Genomic DNA, 27,258 nt, shown 5'->3' with positions numbered 1-27,258 from the left:
TCTTACGTATTGTTTCTTTTTTCCTCCAGGTTCTTTTTTTTGTTTGTTTGGTCTTTCATTTTGTAGATATTTCTTAATTTTCTCAGTTGTCCAGTCATTTCACAGTGATGCATTAAAATAAAATGCTGAGTGGAGACTCTTCAGCATTTTATTTTAAATGGGGAGTACTTACTGGGTAGATCACTTTGAGTGATCAACTAGAGAGGAGTTTATTTCACTGGGGGAGCTTCAGATATCAGTTACTGAAGAGTAGAATTCTTTTTTTCATGGCCATTCAGTTTATTTATTGAATTAACCTTCATTATTTTGCCTAAAACATAAATGCCTGGTATCTGTACAGAGTTGAGAGGAGTCTGTTTTTTTGCTTTTTCAACTTTCAACTGATCTCCTTATTTTTAGCCCTCTGCCTCACTCTGGCCTTCTGCAGTACGGTGAGTCAAAGTCCAGATCTTGGGTTCAGTGGACCACATTGGCTGCTTCCTCATTCATATGCCTCCTGCAAGCACTTCTTCAGCCAAAAGCAGAGCTTTTCAGTCTTGGCACTGTTGACATTTTGGGCTGGATAAATCTTTGTTGTTGGAGGCAGTCTTGTGAATTGTGGGATGTTTAGTGGCATCCCTGGCCTCTATTCTCTACAGCTAGCGGCACATACTCCCCCCACCCCCAGATGTGACAACCAAAACTGTCTCAGGACATACCAGGTATGTCCCCTGGAGACAGAATTACTCCTGATTGGGAAACATTGGCCTAAAGCATATATTGTTTTCCCCATCTGTTTTCTGTCTTCTAAAAGTTAGTTGAAACATCTGATGAATTCTACCTCCTGTTCTCTTTCTCCGTGTTGGTTTTTAATAGTTTTTTCATTCCTTTAATCTTACTTTAGGTGGTATTTTGTGGGTGCGAGGAAAGAGTATATTTGGTCAATCTGTTGTCTTTAAACAAAAAGTAGAGAAGACCTTCCATTTACATTTTCTTCAAAGTGGGAAGAAGGCATTGGTTAAGATGTGTGATAGGGTATTTCTAAAAGTCATACAATTCTGAGTTCTTATCCTGGTGTCTGTACCTGGAGATGTCTTTTTTGAATAAGTTATTTAACCTTTCTAATCCTTTGTATCCTCATTGATAATGGTACCCCATAGAGTTTTTGTGAGGGTAGAGACATTGAATATAAATCATGTAACATAGGTACAGGAGCATGGAAGGTGCTTAGCATGTCATTTGTTGTGAGTTTAATATGATATTTAGATTTTTCTAGCTTATTTGAATAAACAACTTTAAAGGATTATAAGCCATTTTTATATTTCTCAGAATTAAAGGGGTTAGAATTTTGGGCCCAAAGTACAGAGCTAACTGGTAAGATACATAGACTTCATATTCATTCTTATACTCCTAGAAAAAGGGTTTACCTTTTGAAAGCTGATGCTTGTAAAAATGTTCTTTCCAAAGTCCTCTTAAGAAGAAGATATGGGGTTTTTGTTTTTGTTCTTTACACCATGTAAGAATATTATCTTTATCCTTCAATGCTAAATTAAAGTCAGAGCAACTGTAAAAGATTTTACTGATTGTTCTTTTATGCACTTGAGATCACAGACCAAAATCCTTCCATCTGTTCTCCAGTGTTGATTTGCTTCTTTCTACCTTTTCATTGTTCTATGTTCTTATTCCCTTTGTAATTAGTTGTTGGTCTCCTACTAATGTGCTTAGATCATTGAAAGCAAGGACCAAATCTTATTTACCTGTGCATTTCAGCAACACCAGCAGAGCAGAGTATGGTAAATAGTAAGTTCTTAGTAATTAAATAATGGATGGCTGAGTGAATGAGTGAATGCACTTTTTGAAAATCTGCTTAGCTCAAACTATAGTAGTAGTTGAGTGCCTGGGTTTACTTCACTTTTTATCCTCTTATCTTAAAAAATAATTTATGGGCTGTAAAAACACTTTCAAAATAAAGACCTATTGGTTTTTTTCCCCCCATGGGGTATACCCTAAGGTTGGAAAAATGAGGTATAACAGTATACTTAGTTCCATTGCAATGAATGGTTTTAGAGTTCTTATAGTGGGATTTTATTCCTATTATGGTTTATAATAATATGTACACCAGATAGGACCTTTTAACCCAATTAGTAGAGAAACCATTTAAAAAGAGTTATTATTGATACCAAAGTTGCATTGGTTTTTGTTGTCACAGATGCCTACCTTATGAATGAAATTATTTTATAAGAAGACCCTTGTTGGTGCTTTAGAAATTAACCATCTTTGGATAGGGCACAGTATAGATTATTTGCTCAGTATTAAATGTTGCTCTTTAAATATGTTACAGAAGGTGCTAAAACATTATCATGTACTAAAATGATGACTTTTCATTAAGAAAGTTGTAGATATATCATGTATAGATTCACAATTCACTGAGAATTATTTTAATTCTTTTGATACTATGGGTATGTCTTCAAATAATATATATTTCTAATTTTCCAGTTTTCCAAATATAATTCTTTAAAAATCACATATTTTTTTCTCTCCTTCCCTCCTATTCCCTCTAATACGTTAGCCTAGCTTCACTTATATGAATTGATATGAATTGATATTTTGAAAGAATGGGTATTCTTAATGGACTTTATCAATTAATTCATCTCTATTAAAATGAAAATTCATAACGTGTGCTTTTATTTCATAGTGACTTTTACCTAAAGGATACTGATTCTTTCACTGACAACTAGGAAGTATAATGTCTTATTTAAATAGCTGTCAATGAATAGAATCTGAAGATATTTAAAGTAATTTTGTGCCTTTTAAAATATAGGTTGGATGGACAGTGGCCTGATGGTTTATTGGCTTCAGACAATACTCTTCATTTTGTCCATCCACTGACTTTCAATTATTCTGGTGTTTATGTCTGTAAAGTGACCAATTCCCTTGGTCAAAGAAGTGATCAAAAGGTCATCTATATTTCAGGTAAGTTACTATTTACTCACAAAATGAGTTACTTAAATTATTTCTGTAACAACAATCATAACAATAACACTATGATCTAGGCAGTAATTTGTACTTGTGAAGATAGATACATATTCCTCAGTGTGAGGTTTTCTAAATAATCTAAAAGAGATATAATAAAGCAACTCTACCTGAAATACATATGTAAAGTGGCATTCCATTACTTAAAAAATTCAAAATGTCTCTGCAATAAGTTCATATACATTTTAAGACCTTATGCCTATAGCTAATTTTTCAGTTAAATAGTATTAGATATTCTTTTTATTGGTAGTGTGTACCTTTCTAGGTTCTTTTGTATTTACACCAAGAATAAATGTTGGATTTTTTTGTTTGTTTTTGGTAAGCTACTCTGCACATGTGTCTAATAAATAAAATAGGATATCAATTTTGATGACCTTCTTATTAAATATCACTGTCACTCAATATGAGGCTATACCGTATAGAGTTACTGAGAGGTGAAGTAGGAATGCTACTGAAAATGTTCCAATGAAATAAAATTTAAGATGTGTTTTATGGTCAGTCCATAAACCACTAAGAACTTAGATTTTATGCATTCCATTTGTTTCACTGTGAATGTTTTTATCAGTTTGACTGAGTATATATTTGGGTATTTACAAAACATAGTTGGAGCTAAAAGTATATTTTTCCTGGGTGTAGCTATAAATAATAAATTATCAATGGAATGCTTATTTATAAAAATTATATAAATATTTTAAACGTCTCCCTCCTGACTATAAGAATGTAGCAATCTTTGTGTCTAACAAATGGGAAGTTAGAGGAAAAAGGAAGAGAATCTTGAGAAATGGAGGTTTGTATGGTAATTAGATAATAGGTAGTTAAGATTTTTTTCTCTGTTCAGTCTAAAACTAAATTTTCTTAAATCGAAGTATAGTTGATTTATAATGTTTCATGTATACAGCAAAGTGATTCAGTTTTATATATGTATAGATATATATTCTTTTTCAGATTCTTTTCCATGATTTTAGAGAAATTTTAAGCTTGCATTAATGTTACATTCTTAGTCCTTCTGTGATCGCTGAATCTAAGAACAGTTTCCCATATTATTTTCTCATGGTATTTACCACAGTTTGTAGTTGTATGCTTATTTATTTACCCATTATCTATCTTCATATTTAAACAATTTGTGTTTGCTTATTTTTATTACTGTATACTCAGCACTTAGTGCCTGGCACATGATAGAGACACAATTTTTTTTTTGCATGTATCTCACAAGAAGATTAGAGCTTTGTACATCTCTAGCTAGTCCTTTCTGCCAACAGCAGTGCTTTGGTGTAAATCTATTAGTATATTAGTCTCTCTTTCTTCCCTTAGAGGTTTTTTTATTTAAAAAAAAAAAAAGGGAATCTTAAAGCCACAGGAAATCCATATTTAAGATGTGGTTACCTAAGGACCGATTACTTTTTATTTCTGTTGTACAAAATTTGGTGTGGGATATTACTTGTAAATCCTAGGCTCAATGTGTTCTAATTATGTAATCATTTAAATATCAAGGCTCAATTTTGGCATCTTATCTATTGGTGATATGTTAAATTTATATCTTTGGTATTCAGGGTCCATTTCCCAGTACTCGTGACTTGTGTGTCCCACTGCCTCTTAGTGATCATTAACCTCCTATGTAGAAGTATAATATGTATTCAGAACTGAGTTCCTCATCTTTCTTCTGCCTCTTGCCACCGAATCTCTTTCTCCAGCAGTCTTTGTTTGCCTTTTCAGTTATTGGTAGCTCCATCCTTATATTTGCTCAGGGCATGAAATCCTTGATACTTACTCCTGATTTTGATTTTCCTCTCATACCCCACCCCATCCATCAACAAATTGATGTGAGCTCTCTCATTATGTTATATACAGAACCTTACCAATTCTCCACTTTTGTTGCCAGTATTCTGGCACAAACCATCAGGCAACCTTTACTTCACTATAGAACAGCCATTTAATTTTCCTACTTTTCAATCTGTCATCAGATGAGCAGGCAGAATAATCCTTTTAAAGGGCATGTTGGATCATGTCAGTCCTCTCCTCCAAACCTTCCATGGACTTCCCATTTTGCCCACAATGAAAACCAAATCTTTACAGTGATTTATAAGCTCTGTACATGTTATGGCCCTAGATTATCTCTCTGAGCTCACCTCTTGTTATATCCCTTGTACACCTGGCTTCAGCCACCCTGGCCACTTGGCTGTTCTTTGAACAGAACAGGCACATTCCTGCCTCAGAGTCATTGCACTTTCTGTTTCCACTGCCTAGAATGTTCTTCAGATATCCTCATACCTCTTTCCCTTCAGGGAAAGAGATATTTGTTCAAATATCACCTTCACAGCCATATTTAAAATTGAAACCTCTCTCTTCTCACCCCTTTACTACTGTCTGTCATTCTTCTCTGCCTTATTTTTTCTCTACGGTACATATTACCATGTGACATACTACATATTTTATTTATATGCTTGCCTGTTTTTACCCCCACTAGAACATATGTCCTAAGAGGGCAGGAGTTTTGTGTGCTTTAATCAATACTATATTCTCACCCTCTGCAGCAATCTTTAGCACATAGTAAGTGTTCAGTAAACTTTTGTTGCATGCATGAATACATTTGAGAAGAAAATAATCAGGAAAGAATAAAAAATTCAGAGTCTGCATTTATGTAAATTTATTTATTTATTTTTGACAAAGGTACTAATATACCACTGATGATAAACTTTACATATTTTAAAATCAACCTCTACTAAGTCTTATAAGAGTGGAAGCAAAATTTTGAGTAAATATGAAAAATCACAGTTAATTACCACTGAGTACTTCAGAAAAAGATAGCATTATATGAGATGGTTTTCTTTAAGTAATCATCAAGAATTAGACTTTAATTTTCTGTCCAGAGTCTTTAATACAGTATACTGTACTGAGTTTAGTTAGCTCCTCTACGAGCTTCTTAGTGTATATCATGTATCCTAGATACAAATTGCTTTCCCCAACTGACTATTAAAGCCTACTAGTAGGCTTTTATCACAATAAAAGGCCATAACTTATACAGTAAATGATCAGAAAGTTAATCTTTTTCATTGTGAGTTATATGTACCCGTTTTCTTCTAGGAAAACATTTTAATCTCAATAATAAAATTTATATTTTAAAATTTCATAAATGATATTTTAAAATATTTGTCAAAGGAACGTATGCTATGACTGGAGGCTTAAAAAGTTCTACCCACAACAGAATAGAATTAGCAACTCTGAGGGAAATTATTTGAAATTTTGTTATACATTTTCCCACATTGGCATAAGTTATTGTGCAAGAGGTACAATATTCAAGATTGCAATATTCAACTTCAGTTATTACTCATGGTGATACAGTGGCTCTTTGTCCAGGACTAACCGACTGCTTGAAATTGTGTTTTTCTAGTTACTTTTGGTGTGTGTGTTTTTTCCCTAATACCTCTTACATCTCTGAGACTAGAGAAGCAAATTTTCATATATCACTTAAGTTCCTCATGCCTAAAAATCAAAGCATATTCCTATGCAAATCTTGAATTTCAAATCATATCATTTGAATGAATTTCAATCCAGACATATCAGACACACTTAATTTAGCAATCCTTCAACTTTAACATTTATAGATTTTGTTTATTTAAACAATTTATATAGTCTAAAAGAAAAGGGAACCAATTCATTCAGTTTTTTTAACACAGTAATTATTAGGCTAAAATATACTTTATAGCTACAGAGGTTTTACTGGACTGTTCATTTTCCTATTTGGCAGAACTCGTTAATTTGAAAAAGAAACTTAAGAAGCTGTGTGTGGAGAACTCAGAATCTACTAGTTTATTACATTTGTTATATATTTATTTATCACATTTAGCAAAGAATATAAAAAAAACTGAATAAATAAGGAATGCTTATTTATTTATGGGAAGGATTTGTAAATCATGATAAATAAGTAGCTATTAGTGATTACAAAATTGTCCTCCTGCCTCCTTACACAAAGAATGACTCTCACTGTAATTATCTTGGAGCAGAGCAAGAATTGGAAAACATGAATAAATGTCTCATGTGAATCGTGATATGTCCATTGCTTAATATACAAAATATAACGTTTAACAGTAGTCCCTCTTATTAATAGTGAGGCTATGCTATTTTTTAAAATTTATTTATTTTATTTTTGCCTGCGTTGGGCCTTCATTGCTGTGCGCAGGCTTTCTCTAGTTGAGGCGAGTGAGGGCTACTCTTCGTTGCGGTGCGCGGGCTTCTCACTACAGTGGCATCTCTTGTTGCGGAGCACGGGCTCTAGGTGCATGGGCTTCAGTAGTTGCAGCACGCGGGCTCAGTAGTGGTGGCTCGTGGACTCTAGAGTGCAGGCTCAGTAGTTGTGGCGCACGGGCTTAGTTGCTCCGCGGCATGTGGGATCTTCCCGGACCAGGGCTTAAACCCGTGTCCCCTGCATTGGCAGGGGGATTCTTAACCACTGCGCCACCAGGGAAGCCCTATGCTGTTTTTTTTACACTAGTTGAGGAGGGGCTGGTAAGTTTGAAAATTTCTAGAACTGCTGACAAAATAAGATTTTTAAATAGACTTTTTTGTGTTACTCTTTTTTTGTTGTTAGATTTTCTGAAAGTTGTATTTTGTTAAATCTCAGTTAAATACACAGTAGATGTCCATTTGTGTTCACATAAAGAACATTACAAGTAGAAGTAAATGTCAGTGATTTTTTCTTTTTAAGAATACTTCGTAAAAATGTACAGTTATGTATCATATTTGGTGAGAGCTCAGGTGTACATGTACTATTCTGAGAAAAATACCATTTCATTAAGAGCTATCAAAAACTTTAAAAATTTTATGTGCACAAAAATGTGTGAATTTTAAATCATTAATTAGGTGATTTGTGCTTTTGTTTAAACATGCTGATGCCTGTTTATTATAACACTTTTTCCTTTGGGAATCATTGTAAAGATGACATTTAATATGTAAAACTTCCATTAATCCTCCTCCTCAGAAAATACATGAGTTGTCTTATAAATGATTAATTTTTAGTCTGTTTCTTTAATATCCTAGTTCTGTGAAGTTGGATTATATGAGATTTTACTACTTTTATAGTAGAAATGATCCTGCAATTTCACAATTTTTTTTTTAAGATTGAATTTGTGCAGCTAGTGAATTTGTTCTCACAAATTAAAATTCTTCTTTGATTTATTTACTTACATATAATATGGTAACTAATTCACTTCAAGGTACTTGACTGGATTGCCTGTTATATTGGTTTAAACTCATAGGAAATTACTTATAATGTACTTGTTACATTTTACACTGTACTTGCTAAAGTTTTACTACATTCTATACATATGGCATTCCGTGATGAAACCTGTTTCAGTAAGTATTTTTCTTTAGCTTGTAATTTTAGAATAACTTACCCCATGTAGATTTAGTATTTTTCTAACAATCACTTTTTAAAAGCTCTGTCAGTACCACTCATTTAAAAAATAATTATAGGAGATTACCATTTGGGTCATTTATTTTTTATCAATGAAGAAATTCAAGATTTTTAAAGTCATCCTTTCTTCAAACTCTAGAATTTTGTGTAACATGACCTACAAATACCACTTAATTGATAATTAACCAATCTTTAATTTTTACTATTTATGTTTAGTTGCTTTTTAATATTAATGGCTATTTACTCTGTAATCTAATGGCAATACACAGGATCATTTGCATCTAATATTTAAGTATCATTAGAATGTTCTCTCTAAAATATTAGCTGCTCTTTCTGAGACTCCATCCTAAAGCAATGTGACATTGAATTTTGCAGACATGGTTGAAATTTCTCAATTTCCTAAGTGTTCAGATATCTTGCCCATGGAGTATAGACATGATGATGACATTTTTATAACACTATATAGTTTATAACATGTTTTTACTTTGTCTATTGGTCTCATTTGATAATAGCCCATCTGGCTAACATAGTTTAAATATGTGCTTTTTATTTTTTAAATCACTAAATAATGGTATATACTACATATGTCCTTTCTAAAAATTAAAGAATTTTCTTTATTTAAGGAAAATATTTTTGAGAGAATTATTAAGTCAACAGCTTATACTATGGCCACTTAACAAGAATCTATAGTTTTTCATTCTTTTAAAGATAAGTTTAGCTCTTACAAAAATAAACTATATTAGGTAAAGATGGATATCAAGAAAACATATTTTAATTTTTTCATTCTTTTATTTTATTATTCTGTTATTTCCTTGTGCTACTGGCTAAGAAAATGTACATTTGAATGATTCGATTTAATTTTTTAGTAATGATAATTCTTAAGCCAGCTGTATATAGGACACTTAAATAATAGTCTTAATTTAAAAGAAAAAGTATTTCTTAGAATACAATATCACGCTTAAACTTGGAATAGAATAATTTAGGATTTACGCCATACATAATTTTTCATTCCCTTTACATAATTGGTAACTGACTAAGTCAGTTTTGTTATTTTTTTTTACATATAGAAGTATCACTACTTTCTAATCTTAAATTAAGAATGAAAAACTATTGTTACTATGAATATATTTTCATTAACTGTGCTGTCTTTTCAACTTGCTGCTGAATCAGCCTGCATTGACATTCTTTGCCTTTCTGTGTCTTGTCTATCTTTACCGTTTCCATTAGATCCTCCTACTACTACCACCCTTCAGCCTACAATTCAGTGGCATCCCTCAACTGCTGACTTCGAGGATCTAGCAACAGAACCAAAAAAATTGCCCTTCCCATTGTCAACTTTGGCAACAATTAAGGATGACACAATTGGCACAATCATTGCTAGTGTAGTGGGTGGGGCTCTCTTCGTAGTACTTGTAAGTGTTTTGGCTGGAATATTCTGCTATAGGAGAAGACGGACGTTTCGTGGAGACTACTTTGCCAAGAACTACATTCCACCATCAGATATGCAAAAAGAATCACAGATAGATGTTCTTCAACAAGATGAGCTTGATTCTTACCCAGACAGTGTAAAAAAAGAAAACAAAAATCCAGTGAACAATCTAATACGGAAAGACTATTTAGAAGAGCATGAAAAAACGCAGTGGAACAATGTAGAAAATCTCAGTAGGTTTGAAAGACCAATGGATTATTATGAAGATCTAAAAATGGGAATGAAGTTCGTCAGCGATGAACAGTATGATGAAAATGAAGATGACTTAGTTTCACATGTAGATGGTTCCGTAATTTCCAGGAGGGAGTGGTATGTTTAGCAGCCACTAAATGTGACTTAACTATGTACAATGTTTCATTCATACTAGTTGATCATTTTCAGATTGTTCATACTTTTTCTTGAGGAATAATAAGCTTTTCAACTTGATTTTCAAGCTTACTTTTTATATTCTAATTTGACAAATGGAAATGTAAAATCTGGGTTCAGTGTATCTGAGCTGCTTTACAGTTTTTTTTTCAATGCTGTACTACTGTCTCAAGATTTAAATTTTAATGCAGAGTACTTTATTGGTCTGAGGCACACAGGTAAGAAGAAATGTCAACATTAAATGAATGACTTTTTTGGTACAAAAATTAAAAAAAAAAAAAAAAAAAGGAAACTACCTTTTGGCATTGTGTATTCAATGTTTACCTAAGACTATAATCTCAAGTAAAATGTTTGTTAAACATATACCTCTCAAAATTTATCACCACTAAATGATACTACATCAAAATTGACTATAAAACTAATTCAAGAAATGTTTCTGTATATTTTTAGTATACCAAAAATTCAGCCTGATGAAACACCTTTTCTTTTCAAACATTATTTTCTCTGTTTCTATACAAATGGAATCTTTACCTCTGCATTTTAATGAGCCTTGCCATAATTACTGTAGAGTGGCTTTTCAAAGGTATTTTGTTGCACTAAAAACTGTGGTAGTAAACTCAGTGAACATGATGTGTGGAAGAGCATAATTAGCTGATCAATATTTTTGTCCAAAATACATACAAGAGTAATAAAAACATGCCTTTTAAACATGATAATTACTATAATTTTTTCATCTCTGGAGGGCAATGCTTATATTGTCATGTGAACATAGGTTTTGGTACATGAAGTGGTAGTTTTGTTTTAATGATTTATGTCCTAAATATAAGAATAATAATGAAAAGATGGTACATAGTTTAATAGAGTGCAGAGAGGGCATTTCAGTATATGGAAAACCATGGGTAAAACAAGCATTGGAGTACCATTTTTAGAAATGAGACAAATATTTCAGCCAAGAATCTGTGCAGAGAATTTTGTAGACCATCTTGTTTTAGTCATTTATTCTTGATGTTGTTCAAATGGATACATATATAGGAAAAAAATAGAATAAACTTGGAAATTTGAGATTTAACAAGAAAAAATCTGAATTATAGAACCAATCACTAGCACTTGCTGATGGATATTGACAAACCATCCCCCTTTTCCTCCTAAATGTATGTATGTGTTTCAAGATTTTTGTTTTTCCAATTAAAACTGGAAACATCATGAGGTCCTTTTGTTTTGTTTTTTGTTTTTTACATAATTAAGTGTATCCTTTCCAAAAACCATGTATCTTTTGAAAAAGAAATCTTACCTAAATCTTCAAAAGTGGATCTTCTTTGTTAGGTAATTAAATTGCTTCTACAGTGGAGTCCTATACAATTATAATGATGACAACTATTTTGAAGACCAAAGAATATGTTTTATCTGTTGATGATTCATTTGAAAAAAGGATTGTGTAGAATTGCCTTAGGTGTTTTGCCAGGGAGTTGAAATAGAAGTTAGCAGGAGAATCATAAATTAAATAACTTATTTTGTTAATAAAATGGCAAAGTAGGTCCTCTTTTTTCACCTTCCCAATCCTCATCAAATCTAAAAAAATGTTTTTATAAGGCAAAGTTCTAACATGTTCATAGAATTTTGCAAGTAGTGAAGGCTTTATTCTCAGTGATTATAACCTAGTTTCCTTTATTTTAACTAGCAGTATTTTGTGGAAGTTTGAAATCTATTTTATTTCTCTCCCTCAAACACTTAGTATAACAGTAAAGTGTTGGTTAAGGATACAGTTAAGTTCACTGATGTCTTGTTAAAAATATTTGGTTTAAATATGGCTAACCACTGACCAATATTAAGACTCTTTGGTCCCAATCATCGGAAGAAAAACTTTCTTGATAATACCTTATGATCGAAGTGACTTTATTTTTTTATTTAAATGTTAGCAATGATATGGCCATAAGAAAGATGAGTCTAAAACTTTTTTCCATGGAAGATGCAAATTTGTGGCTTCTTTGAGCAAAATATGCTCTTTAGAATAGTGGTTTGAAGTGTCATATGAATCTGAGAACGGTAATCCCATTTAGAATATTGTACAAATCACAACTTGAGTCTAATCTTAAGGAAATTAGCAATGAATTCCAAGAACTGTATTTTAAAATATAAATATCTACTTAGTGATCATGAACTTTCTTTTAAATAGTGGCCATTGTGTGGTTAGGGTTTTTTGTTTAGTTTTTGTTGGTTTTTGTTTTGTTTTGTTTTTGGCAGTAGAGAGTGACATGGAACACTGCAAGTGAGTATTTGATATATTCTGCATCCTTTCTAAATCATTTGGCAAGCTACTAAAAGACTTCAGAATTTTAAGAATATGATATGATACTAGTGCTTAAGACTTTCTGAAGCATTGCACTGTTGTTTATTAGAGCTTTATGTATGTTTACTGTACATAGAGACTTGTTTGTAAACATAGTCATATTAATAAACAGTTTTTTTAATTACTTTTTGAATATCAGTAATGTGCACAGCTAATTGATGTATTGAACTCCTGCTCTCTTCTTGGAAAAGGTAGAAGAATAGTTTTACTTTATTTTGGCCGTGTTTATATTTATTACCTTTATATTTGAACTGGTTTTTCATTTTTGTGTTCACTTTAGAGTTTTCTTTCACAGTGGTTAAAGTACTTCAGTGATACAGTGGAGATGAATTCAACTCTTTGTTTTTCCCTTTTTTGCATTTTTATTAAAATATGTTGAAACTTTAATAGGCTAGGGGTTGACTTTAAAAGTGGTATTTGAGAAGTACTTTATAGTTGAAAGATTTAGTATTTTACCATGTGCCTGAAAGGTTTCTGTTTGATGTCTAACATTAAAGAAACCATTAGGGTTTTTCAGTAGTAGGTATTGCTTCTGATAGCCATATATAGGAAAGTAATAATGGTAACCTGGCTGAATGTTAGCATAAGGGGCTATAGGAAGTACAATGTATAAGTGCAGAAATTGAGAGAAATGTAGCAATATTAGATGCAAAAACATCTGATTTTAGTTTGATTTTGCTTTTGGTAAATACTGCTGAAACAAAGTATGAACAAGAAGTTGTTAATGTGTGGAAGTAATCAATGTAAAGTGTAAGAAAGGAAGAAATGGTACCCATATTGATTCTTTAATTCTAACAGGGGAATGATTTACAGATTGGATTGTTTTTCCTATTTACTTGTTAATGTATCATCCATAAAAAGCTCTTTTCTCAAATTTTTGATATATTGAGATATATTTAGTTTTAATTTGTACCAAGGATTTTTTTTTTTTTTAACCAAGTTACTTATCAGGTGGTAGCCCCAATAGCCATTCAATAAATCTTTAAATAAAAGTTTTTTTAAAAAATTCTTAAGAGGCATATTTCTGTTACAAGCCTATGGCTCTGGATTACCTTCTTTGTCCGCATTATTATTTTTGCTGGAGAGAGAGAGAGTGTGTGTGTGTAACCTAGTTTCCTTTAATTAATGATGTTTTGTGGAATTAGAAACCTATTTTATTTCTCTTTCCAAACAAGACTATATCAGGTTAAGGATACACTTAAATAAAGTTTGAGGAAGCATCTAAGTTGGCATGTTAACCATTATAAAATTTACTTTTAATTAATCATATAATTCCTCTCATATATACATATCATCAGTATGTATATACATTCTCCACAGTCATGAATTATCTTCTCTCTCTAGTCCGAGCAGTTAAAATAAATTTTAAATGTTAGCTGTGACTTTGACGTAAGTCAAATTTTTATATATTAGCTTTCAGTTTGGAATTAACGCATTTCATAAAATATTTTTTAAGTTGGCATTTAGTGTTTTTAACTTGTTGCTTGTGAGCTGCTTTGAGTAGGAATGACATTGTTTCTTATTGTTTGTAGTTACCTTCTCCCTGTTCCTCATTTCTGACATTTAAAATTATGGTACAGGGACTTCCCTGGTGGTCTGTTGGTTAAGACTCCACGCTTCCACTGCAGGGGGTGCAGGTTCCATCCCTGATTGGGGAACTAAGATCCCACACGCCACGCGGCTCGGCCAAAAAAATAAAATAAAAATTAAATAAACACTGTTATAAAACCTAAAATATTTTAAGATAAAATAAATTAAAATTTGATACATTTTTCCCCCTAAACTTTAAACTATTTTAGAGCAAGCAGCAGTTTTTTTCAAATAACGTACAATTTGACTGGATTAAGTTTGGTTTCATTCTTGTTATACCAATAAAAATTCATGCATGAAAGAATCTTTGGAATAGTGTACAGAGTATACCAACTTTTCTGTGTTTTTTTAAAAAATTGTTTCTGTTTATGCATTTCTGTTTTCTTCTATTCCAGTAAGCTGCACTTTTTTAAAGTACATGTCTACTTTGAGTTGAGTAGTGATAGGTTTCCATCAAGAGCTTGAAACCAAACATTGCTTACAAAAGCTTTTGCTATATATACCTACCCTTGGGGTCATTTCTTTTCTTGAACCTTGATAATAGTTATTTTATCATGTTCATTTCAATTTTGAAGGATAAAATATGATTTTTGTGATGTTTTATTTCACTTGCCTTTTAGTTAATAGCTGCTGTTTGTTCTGGCTGGGCACTATGGATGAAGCCTAGTGAAAGTGAGTTTAGCAGAATAACTTTAAAGTATAAATCTCAAAACTTGAAAATAATTCAAGGCCTTATTTCCTTTCATGCATAATACTTCTACATAGACATGATACCTAATTTCACAGTCTCAGTTATGAGAAATATCTCAGGGAAAACCTAGTCTTGAAGGGACAGTTTGATCTAAAAGCTAGAGGAAACAAGACATAGAGGCTTTGACCTTCCTGTTTAAAAAAAAAGTTATTATTAAAAAATATGCAATAGTAAGACAGAATAATGAAATGAATGTTCATGTACCTGCTTCCGTTATTGTCAGTTCATGGTCAGTCTTGTTTTATTTAAATTTCTGTCTATATAATCCCTCCTGCCATTAGTTCATCTGTAAATATATCAGTATGTAGCTCTAAAAGTTAAGGAACATTTAGAAAAAGTAACCACAGATTCATTACCACACCAAAAATGAATAATTCCTTAATATCAAGTATCCAGTGAGTGTTCAAATTTCTAATCATATATTTTTGCAGTTTTAGCTAGTAACCAAATGTGATCCATACATTGGTTGGTTGAGATGTCTTTTAATCTGTGTGTTCTCTGTGTGCTGTTCCCCACTCCCGCACTTTTCCCATGCAGTTTTTTTGGTGAAGAAACAGCTTCATCTGTCCTGCAGTTTTCCAGTTTGGATTGTGCCAGTTGCTCCTCTGTATTTTCTGTAAGTTGACAGATCTAGAGCCTTGATAAGATTAAGGTTTAATTTGGGGGGCAAGGTTACTTCAGTGGTGGTATGTTCCTCTATCAGAAGGCACATAGTCTTTACCTCGTTTTCTTTCAATATTAGCAGGCATTTGATGCTCAAAGCCTAGATCTACTAACAGGGAACCTACATAATTTCTAGATCTATTAACTCTGTTTTTTTACCGTACCATGTGCTTTGATGTCTTAATAATTATGTTCATGCTGCTCCCTTTACCTGAAATACCCTTTCCTCCTTTTGCCATATTGGGAAACCAGTCCATATTCAAGGTCCAGCTCAAATTATAGTTTTATGAAACTTTTCCCTTTAGAATTAATAATTGCTGTTCATAATTCTTTTTTATCAACTTATATCTCCTCTATTGTAACCTCACATTTTATTCTAGTTATTATCTTCTTTAGATCAGTGCTCTTCAATACTCTTGACTGTGCCCATCAGTTAAAAATTAGTATGTACTCCTAATACGTATAAGTTTATAAACTATATATGTGCTACCATAGAATTTTGCTATATGCATTATAAAATATTCAAAAAAGACAAATTTTTAATCTGCTGAAATAACATTTTAAAATACTAATTATTTTCACTAAAACAGTAATATTTGGGTAAACAATATAATTGTGCTTCATTTTAAAAGTTAACTTTTTTTCTTGCTAAAACATTTTTGAGAAAACCATACAATTGAATGTGCTTCATTTTTTTTTAATCTTGGTTTTATACTTTTTGATTCAGTGATTCAAAGTTTTAAGTCCATGTTGAGTATATGTTAACACTTGTTTTTAGGTATGAAAGCTAAGCTACCTCTTGAAAACAAGTAGATTCAAATGAAAGAAGTTCATTGTTGGGAACCTTAACAGTTTTCATCCCAACTACTGTTTTTAGAGCTAGTCTTCATGTTCAAGGTGTTTGGTTTTTCAGTATCATGCTAATCACCACTCACATTAGCTATTTTAGCACAGTATGGGTTTAGTGTGAGGTTTGTTGTTAATAAGAGTGAATATAAATTTGTTTTATTTGGTTTCTAAATGTATTTGATTGGGGGGGGTTTGATTTGTCACATCTGATTAGATTGCCATGGTTTTATTTCATAATGTAACTGGTAAAGTTTATGTATTAGGAAGAAGTTATTTGCATTGCCATTTTTGTGGGGTTTTGTTGTTATTTGTGCCTACATTATTGATGTTATCTTACATTCTGTCAGTTCTTTGCAGGAATGGCATTTACTTGGATTAAATGCCTACTAGTATATAACACGGATTAACAGATACCCTCACTTGGTTTATGAGTCAGATGTTCACCTGTCAGAGCACGCATATCATGCCTCCTTTACATTTTTGACTTTTAGTTAAATCTAGATAAGTTTTTAGTTCATTCAGCTGAGCTCCCATACATCACAATATGTCTGTCACAGGATGCTATGTTGAGAGGGACAACCAAGTGAAGATGTAACTGTTTACTTACTTTCATTCTGGAACTGTCCCACTCCACACTTCCTATAGGAAATTTTGGGTGCCCTGTGTGGCAGGGTGCCACCTGACAAGTGGACCAACTAGGGCTACCAGTGCCAATCCGTACTAGTACAATGGTAATTTTTATTAAATGCCCTCTCCCTCTCTTTTTTTAGAAAAGTGATGATTTCTTCCTATGCTTCATTGGAAAATAAATATTTTTATGGATTCTCTGACCCTACCTTGAGGCTTTTGCTCTATTGTGAGGACAGGAACTGTGTAAAATTTATCCTTGCATTCCTAGCACAAGGCCTGGCACATGTTCGGTTACTATTGGTAATTTGTTGGATGAGAAGCTGAGGAGACTGTCCTGACCCAAATAGAGGACTTTTATTAAAAAATAGTGAGATAAATATTTGGATGGATATAAAGGCTTAGATGTCATATTGTAAAGATAAGCATTAAAACAGCTATTGAAAAATAAAACAGTGGGACACATGGGGAAAATTTGGTAATACAGTAACATGTATTATGGGAATATATGAATTTAAACCCAAATGAAAGTTGGGAAGATAAGTTTGTAGGGTATTACATTAAGCTGTGAATCAATCCATGGCATCACAGAAGTTTTGGTGGAGGAAATGAAGAAAAAGAGGGATGAAACTTAACATCTCAATTGTTGGGATTTGGTGTTTTAATGTAAGTGTAAAAAGGGACTATGGATTTCTGTACTCACCCATTTTAAATGGTTTTAGCAAATTGCCAGAAACACGTATTTTAGTGTATGGAATAGTATTTAACTTTTTTTTTTTTAATTAATTAATTTATTTATTTATTTTTGGCTGTGTTGGGTCTTCGTTTCTGTGCGAGGGCTTTCTCTAGTTGCGGCGAGCGGGGGCCACTCTTCATCGCGGTGCGCGGGCTTCTCACTGTCGTGGCCTCTCTTGTTGTGGAGCACAAGCTCCAGAGACGCACAGGCTCAGTAGTTGTGGCGCACGGGCTTAGTTGCTCCACGGCATGTGGGATCTTCCTAGACCAGGGCTGGAACCCGTGTCCCCTGCATTGGCAGGCAGATTCTCAACCACTGCGCAACCAGGGAAGCCCAGTACTTAACTTTTAAAAACTTTATAATGCCTCAGTTTCAGATGTGAATCAGGTGAGCACATATTTGAATAGCCTTTACGTAGGCTTTATTCACTTGTATCAGAGTGATAACAAAGATAAACTTTAATTCAGTTTAATATCTGTAATATTTGTGTATATTTTTTCAAAAAATAATGAAAGTTATTTCTCATATCTGTATTAAATTTTTTGTATGATTTGTAACTGATTTTTGATAGCTTTCTCCATAAGACATATGCATGGTGTCTTTTATTATGGATAGTATACTTTGGTTGTATTGAGGAATGCTGTTTTTCTGTTTTTGGAGGTGAGTTTCCAATGTATATGGGTTAATAAGCAGCTGTGATAACAGAAAGATATTCTTTTGGGAGACATGCACCAATCCTTTAATACTAAATATTTTAATGCTTTTGTCTTTTTGTTTTCTGCTGCTTGGAAGCATACAATTAGATTTAGTAGAACATCTCCTTAGGTGATGGCAAGGTAATGTTGCTTCATGTCAGTCACTCAGTAAACTAGCTTAATGTTTAAAAATGCCAAATTTTTATACATTTGCTTAGTTAAATTTTTTTTCTCCTTGTAGTGGTTTTGTTGGAATATAGAGTCTATGTAGATTATGAGGACAGGGATGTGGGGAGGCAGTGTTGGGGCTAAATTCTCAATTTTCGTCAAAATTCTTTGACTTGAATGCAAGAAACTTGAGCTCTTCCTTTGCATTTCATACTAGTGTTCATCACCCTTTAATACTTTTAAAATCTTAATACTCTTAAATATATTATTTCTTCTTTTCTCAGTAAGTTGAAGAATCAGAAAAGGAAATATGATATATATGTCATATATGTACTTAATCAGTTTACCTATGTAGAGTAGGATATCCAATTGGTAAATGGACTCTACCTAACTTTTCTTCCACTTCCTCATTTCAGCACTTACTAGCCTGTTCCAGTACTAAGAAGAGTTGTGCAAAAAATGTTAGAGATGAATAAAGAATGAATGGAACCAAGTGAAATAAATATGCTCAAATTAAGATGGAAGAGTTACAGTATACATACAGTCAACTCTCAGTTATGGAATTCTAGAGCTAGAAATTAGAAGACTAATGGGATAGAATTGGATAAGTAGACCGTAATTTAAATGTTTAAAGAATAGTATCTATATAGACTTGAGAATTACTTCAGGATATTAAAAATAGTATATATTCAGAGTTGGGAATTACATTAGGATATTAAAAGTCTGATTTTGATTTATTACTTACAAAGCACTACCAAATTAAATATTATTGCTAAGATTAAATGAAAGGCTTTCTTGTAGGAGGTGTGAGGTTTGATGAAGAATTTATAATGATGTGTTGGGATTGAGTGATATATATATATATATATATATAATGATGTGTTAAGATTGAGAATCTTAATTTGGGCTAATTATATTCAAAGAGTAACCTGAGTTTCTGAAAAATAATTTCAGAAGTATTACATAAATATGGTATTAACTTTGTCATTATCATCAAAATAAGAACACCCAAATTTAAATTCTCCACGCTTGGGCAAAAGTGATAGGACCACTTTATTCCTTAGCAAAAGAAAATTTTCCATTAAAGGGAAGTCTTTAACTAGTGTAGAATAGGTAGCATACTTGACACATTGGGATTTTTTATTTTTGCCACTGACAAGGTGTATGACCTTGGTCAAATAACCTTGGTCATGTAATCTTAATAGGTTTCAATTGGCCTGTTGTTAAAAACCGAATACAAAACTATAACTTACATGGTGGGAAAAGTGATAGTGTAGAAGAGAAGACTGGCCCTACATCATCCCACGTCTTTTTTCTACATTTATAAGAGCAGAGTAATACTTGACTGGCTTGGTTTTCAAATCTTTTTCTCATGTAGCACATATTCAAATGGAGTTAGTAGTGATTAGAGAAGTGAGCAACAACACGAAGATAAACCAGATATGTATTAGCAAATGAGGGTAACATCCTGAACAGTGAAGCTGGTTATATTGTTTAAAATAATTGTATATTTTTAGATTCTATTCAGTATTTGAAAGATTATCAGATTGGGTTCCTTGGCGCTCATTGGTATAAGATTTTTAGTCTAGAATGAGGCTAATAAAATGAACCATTAATAAACAAACCCAAGATCATTAGTTTGCTAAAGAAATTTTTATAATTGGCAAGAAAGTAAAACATTGTTTTTAGCAATCGAAAACACCACATGAATCACATTTTAATATGAACAGTTGGGAAATGCTTCTAAATACACTATGTATGTATTTGGAAATACCATGATGGTAAGTAGGTGAAACATATTTCAAAACTGATAGGGCTTAATTCTATTTAAATTTGTCATGTATGGATTCCAACAGTAATTGTAATTATTTAAGGGTGTATATGAATGTCAATTTAATTGAAGACTAAGAGCTCTGCATTTCCAAATAGGGGACCCAAAAGGAGAGACTACGTTAGATGTTGCGAAAAACCATTCTTTCCCAAAAAGGGCTTACAGGTGGAGGTTTCTATCCTGCCCTAACCTAGCTTTATTTCACCCTGTGTTCTCTCCTATTCATTGACTGAAAGACCTTGGGCAGAATATTTAACTTTAGAATAGCAGTATCTTCATTTATAGAATGTTACCTTAAATATCTTTCTTACTGGTTAGAAAGATAAAATCGTGTATATTGAAGGTTCTTTGTAACTGATGGGTCGCTCCACAAAATTCAGTTATTGGATTTAATATGGCTGAAATTGTCAAAATAATACCTACACATAAGGATTGATGGTTTTGTCATATCCATAATACTTATATTTGAAAATAATTTTAGTAAATTCCTTTAATTGGGAGTTCATAAAGTAGGGTGACTTTTTTTTAGAATTGTGTGAAATGCTAACTACTAAATATGTTTTTAACATGCTTTCTTATAAAATTTTGTGGTGCAGACTGGAAAAGAGAAATTGGTATTCAGAAATGATAGAGTGTGTCTATAGCCAGGAGACAGGGAAGAATTTACATAATTTTGTAGTATAGACACTATCTTAAAGTGTAATTTGTATTAAATGTGTGTGAATTAAGGGAAGTTATCTGCAGCAAGTACTGTTTTAATAATACTTATATTTTAAAATCTTAGATTTTGCAATGTCACTTTTTGACTATTAGGTCTGGGATATTTTCTGTTTTTTAGTGTTGTTTTCCCTTTCTTGAAGGTTTTTGGTTTCTTTCATAGAATTTCTTTTAATAGAATGAAAGGTAAAAATCTATTCAATACATTGTTGGCTAACTCCATTAAGGAATACTGAATTTTTTGGTTTTTTTTATCACCTTTTAGAGTAAGAACTTAGTTTTCATCCTTTTCTCTATCTTCTTTTCTCATCCAGACATTCTTTGCCCGTTGACAGTAGATTCACTCATTGATACCTGACTGGGGATATTCTTTTCATAACTTTAAAAAAGTAAAGTTGGAGTGCTAAAGTGACATCTTGCAAGGAATAAATGTGTTAGCATAATGCTACAAAAAGTAACAAATCAAATTTGGGGTCTTCTAAGCTTGTGATTGGATAACATACTTAATCAGTCCTTGCACATTGTAGAGATCAGAGGACACAAACTCAAGAACTCTTAAAATTGTTTGAAAAACCTAATTTTTGTTACTTTACAGAGGTTCCACTTAAGCAGACCTCTTCTATAGCTGTAGCTGGAGCTGTAATCGGAGCTGTCCTTGCCCTTTTCATCATTGCCATCTTTGTGACTGTGCTGTTGACTCCTCGAAAAAAGAGACCATCCTACCTTGACAAAGTGTAGGTAAATTTTTTGCTTGTGTTCAACTGTGAATATTCAGTATGTGGCAGTCTTTATCTTTACAGCTACTCATATGAGAAGTGTCTGAGGGATGGAAGTAAAGATACTGTTAGGTCTTTGTAAGATGACTGGTTTTGTCAGAAAGTCTAACTACATTTTGGTAAATAAACAGTTGCAAGGGGCTGCTAGAGACAAATATATTAGACACCTTTTTAACCTACAGTATATTACATATCTTTCCAAATGGTAGCATAATGACTCTATGTTGTCCTGCCTTCTGAATAAAAATGCAGGTCTTCCATGAAGTAGTTGAAAGACAGATATAAAAAATCTTAGATGTTTAAATTACTTCTTTAAATTGTTTATGCCTGTCTTATGTATAGATATAACTAACTTTCAACTGCCAAAAGTTATTTAATACATTGAGTTTTAAAGCTTTTATCTTAAAGAAATTTGGTTTTGGTGTATTACAAAATGTGCTTTTATTTAAAGAGAAAGCAATGTTTTGGACCTAATCATGAGATAGAATTATAAAACAGAAATTGCACTCTGTTGTATAATCAAAAGACCGAAGTCCCAGTTCACTTAATTCCATCAGCAGCTTTTGTTGCTTCATCTGTGAAATGTGAATAATACTTTTCCTGCTTACCTCATATGGCTGTGATAAGAGTAGAATAAGATGATGTTTATGAACTGTGAAGTTCTATACAAATGACATTATTTCTTGTGTGGTTATTAATGTTTTTATATGAGGACATGAGGCTGGCTCTGAAAGAATGTATTTCTTCTGTCTTCATAAATGCTTTGTGTATGTCTCAGCCTCTCTAATCTGGCACAGTTAGAGCACTGATCTTTTTGGATTAAGGACACCTGGGTGTTAGCTCTATTACGATCAAATTAGTGGTATGATCATGAACGAGTCACATCACCTCCATGAACCTTGGTTTTCTCACCTAAATAACTTATGGCATCTTGGAGCTATACATTTGCTGTGATTTTTGTTACATTAAAGGAAATAACTACTTTAAATAAAAGGACTATAAAATACCCTTTTAGTCTAATACCTGTAAGACCGGATTCCTCTAATATTTCAAGAGTATCTAGCTTGTGGTTAACTTCATCTTAGTTGCCAAATTATCTCAAGGTTTTCTATAATTTCAAAAACATAATTTACTAGTAGGCTAGTAATTACATCCATGTAATCATTTTATTTATTGTTTGAATTCTGTTCATTTAAAATATTATTTCATGCCCACATGGAGAAGTGAGAATTTGTAATTTCTTTGGCCTCTATAGCTTTCATCCTCTTTATGTTTTAATATAGGTAAAATTTTTATTTGATTTACTGATCTCAATTACTGAAAATTAGTTATCTGTGATCTTCAAAAGTAGGAGAATATATGAAAACTTATTTTCTAAAATGCAGAGAGCTACAAGATATATTTAATTCTATTTTTGTTGTAATGCAACAATTTAAAAATATATGAAAATACTTTTTTTTAGTAGATTAGGTCATTTTGGCAAAGATAAATGCATTCCCCAAGGATGTAATGGTCTCTTTATTTATTTCAGGTGCCAAGATTTATAATGGTTTGTAGATTGAAAATCTTAATTTACATGATGAATATTCTAAGAATGACCATGGCTTTTGAAAACTAATTATGGAACTATTTCCAAAATATAGTATAAACTTTTTTTTTCATTATCATTTTAAGATATAGTCTTTTGAATCACTTTTATGATATTTGGAGGAAAGTGTTTTCCATTACACATGTTTGACTATATTTAAAATGTTGGTAGGCATAAGTCATATGTAAAAATGTGCAGTACTTAATTAATCATATACTAGATTACTTGCTTAATAATAATGTTCAAAAAATACTTCTATTTGCTTCTTTTTTTAATTTTTCAAAGAATTGTTTATTTCAGATTAGTCCTAAACATTAGAACCTTTAAAACCAGTTCACTTTTTTGTTCCAATTATGATTGATTAATGGAAATGTAAGAACTGAATTAAACATGTATGCTAATACAAATATTAGTATGAGGAAAATATTCTCAAAACTTAAGCGAATCTTGAATGTTTCCCCCACCCACCTTTTTTTTTGTTTTTTTGCTAAAAGTGGCAATCGCATTTTTTAAACTTTTTAATGCAGGATCGACCTTCCACCCACACATAAACCACCTCCTGTGTATGAAGGACAGTCCCCCCCTTTGCCTCAGAAAGACCTTCTATATCAGGTAAGTGTTCCCGAGTACACGTAAAATAAAATGAAATAAAAAATATTAAGCAACGTATATTATTTGTTTCAAAATATTATCTAGTCATTATACATTAAATATTACATAATAATATATAATCATTTCTCTGAAACATTCAGGGGATCAAATTTAGTCTACAGATTGGTAAGAAAAGAAGTTATGGCCAGTATAGGTAAGACAAATCAACACTGTCTTAGGAGTACAAATATTTACTAAAAGCTTATGGCTGAAGACTTATTGTTAATAAAGTTTTATTGACGTACAGATCCATTGTAAAATATGCATTTTTATATAAAATAAAAGGTAGAAAAATTGAATGGTAGCGTATAATGTATGATGGAGAGGTTTTTCTCCTTGGCATATGTATTTTATTTTTGTTTATTTTTCAGTATATGCAAGGTTTTCAGTATATGCATCTAAGTTTTAGCATTCCTTTATTTAGCAACAAAAGGTTTATATTCCAATTTAAAATTCTGGGCATGAATATTGGGCCCCATTTTACACTTAACGATAATTTAAAATTTCTTTTGGAATCAGTTTACACTAATTCGTGTGAAAGTATTGATTCAATGCTCTGTCTTAGATTCTATATCTAGATTAATATGCTCTACTTGGGAAAGTTTAAGCCATAATGCTTTTATTCTTAACTTTAATTGTCTTGTTTTTGCTTTTTTCCTCTATCACCCATGCAGCCTCCTGGGGCTCTAACCCTGTATTGGGGTTTTATTACCTGTGACACTATAATATTTTTCTCCTAAATTATGTCCTGTGTCTTCAGCTTGAGTAAGGCAAAGGAATATTTCTGTTAAGATGTTCTCAGCTTCCGTTCCTAGGTTGACCATATAATCAGTCTCCTGCCTGAGCATGGGGCAGGGAGGAGCATTCCGTGGCATGTGCACTCACTGACAATGCGCACCACCTTTGTCATCTTGCACAAGTTTGGTGTCTTAGGGATGAAGATGCGCCATCTTTACAGAACTCTTGTTTTCACATAAAGAATATAGCCTCACATCTTTTTTGGCAAATAAATTAACTTGACAAGTAGTGTGAAATGTCAACAAAATATTTAGCTAAAGGTGTTGTTAACTGCTGCAGATGGATAGCTGTCTTTCTTCCTCCACAAAGCTAGTCACTAACTGGAGGATTTCTAGATTTAGGTGTGGGAATTTTTTAAGAATGTTATTAGTAATTTTTTAGTACAACTCTAATTGCATGTAATTTTATTCTTGTCCTTAAAATCAGTTTATTTACTTGTTATTTACTATTTTCAAATTAAATATTTACAAAAGCTTATGAATTGAAAAAAAATTATTTGGCTCAGATCATGTGTCCTGGGTTTTAGTTAAGAAAATTTAATCTCTATATATGTAAGCGCTGCTAAATAAACACAAAAGGAAGATTTTTCTTGGATGACTTGACAGTGGTACAAACTGCAGTTTTTATCCTTGGAGTCAGAGAAGTCTTCCTGGATGGATCAATTTTGCAAGTAGGATTTTGATACATGTGATAAAATTACTCAGTTGTTGATTAGAGTAAATTGCATAATCACAAGCATAAATCTAGGTGGAAATGAACAGTTATGTGAAAGAGTAATGGAAATTTTAGAAAGGAAATTGGTGGGACAGCATCTGCAGTGGATAACAAACATTGGACTTTGGGAGTCAGAGACCATTTACATTTAGTACTATTGTGACTTTTTCCTCATCTGTTAAATTAAGGTGAAAAACATGATTGATTGTTTCCCTCTTCTAGCTATAAAACTGAGTCTATGAAATATTGCTAAGGGTCAACTGGTTGCTGTCATTTTGCTTAGGAGAGTCAAAACTTGAGTTGGAGATGAAATAATTCTTAATTCTATAAAGATTTTGAGAATAATTTAGGCTAAAATCATTATCCATCAGTAAGATAATTTGTTATGATTCATGTGTTATAATGTCGTATGTTAATTATATGGCTGTCTGCGTTTTAATTAATGTTGTGTTATCAAAATGCAAAATACATAGGACTGTTTCCTGGTTACCAAGAAATCTGTAAGTGTGTAATTACTATCTAATTATTTTCATGCAATGGTAGCGTGCTGTAATAGTAAATGCCTTCATAATGTTCCGCTTCAGTAGATAACTTGTCAACTTTAAACTCATGAGGTAATTCCTAATTGAAGTCATTAGTCCCTAGCCCTCACAGCCAGGCCATGCTCCCAAATATTACCATGGCTTTAAGGAAGAGAGTCCCACTTGTTCTACCCCATCAGTGTTCTACCCTTGGGAAACCACAGAAAGAAAGAGTTCCTTACTACTTAACTTTTGTCTCCCCTGCTTAACCATTACTTTTGTGATGATAGTGCCAAAACTCATACCTGAGAATTTTCCCTCTAAATATAAGTTAGGAGGATGAGGCCTGGTATTGTGAGGAGGTGATTTCCTTGAGTGGGAATGGAACTATTACCATAATGCAGAGAAGATGCATGGAGGCACACATAAGTATGAGGGAAATAGAAAGAAGAATGTCTTGCCTGAAGGCAAAGAATAATTAATACCGCCAGCTTGTCATGTTATTAGTTGATAATCCTAGAAAAGTGAGTCTTCATTTAGGAAACAAATACTAACTCAGGACATTTTATTTTCTTAACATTATAGGTAATAAGTAGATATATTTTTGGTACAAAAAAATCCAAATACTACAGAAATTTAGAGTTAACGGTTAAAGTTCTGTTTCATCCCCCTATCCCCCAATGTATTATTTCTTTCCCTAGAGGTCACCATTGTTAGAAATTTAAATATCGTCCCAGACTTTTTCCACAAGTTTACTTTGAAGTATACATTGTCCATATTTACATCTACAAGTAGTTTCTTTAAAAACATAAATGTGGTCATAGAAATTGCTTTTTCCACTCTATTACCAATATTTTTCAGAGTGACTAATGTTGCCACCTTTATCAAAATCCTCTGGGTTATTAAAAATGAAGATTCTTGAACACACATTCAGTTTTACTGAATCAGTATCCCAGGGC

General features: G+C 32.3%; 1 protein-coding gene across 3 annotated transcripts in view; it reads left to right on the top strand.

Annotated features, from left to right (window-relative positions):
• NECTIN3 (nectin cell adhesion molecule 3) overlaps positions 1-27,258 on the top strand; it is a 143,321-nt gene that overhangs the window by 53,853 nt on the left and 62,210 nt on the right. For 2 of the 3 annotated variants that reach the window (XR_009502943.1, XM_059921187.1), the window contains exons 5-7: positions 2,801-2,952; positions 21,847-21,985; positions 24,143-24,227. Coding sequence is in view for 2 of the 3 variants with exons in the window: in XM_059921187.1 (XP_059777170.1) it covers positions 2,801-2,952; positions 21,847-21,985; positions 24,143-24,227 (376 nt within the window). In the remaining variant the exon portion in view is untranslated. Of the gene's footprint in view, positions 1-2,800; positions 2,953-9,649; positions 11,484-21,846; positions 21,986-24,142; positions 24,228-27,258 lie in introns of those variants that run through there. The other variant, XM_059921186.1, reaches the window with a different exon arrangement.

Source organism: Balaenoptera ricei, chromosome 4 (genome assembly GCF_028023285.1).
Source record: "Balaenoptera ricei isolate mBalRic1 chromosome 4, mBalRic1.hap2, whole genome shotgun sequence".
In the NCBI taxonomy this organism is placed as follows: Eukaryota; Metazoa; Chordata; class Mammalia; order Artiodactyla; family Balaenopteridae; genus Balaenoptera; species Balaenoptera ricei.
This window is presented reverse-complemented; position numbering and strand designations above follow the sequence as displayed.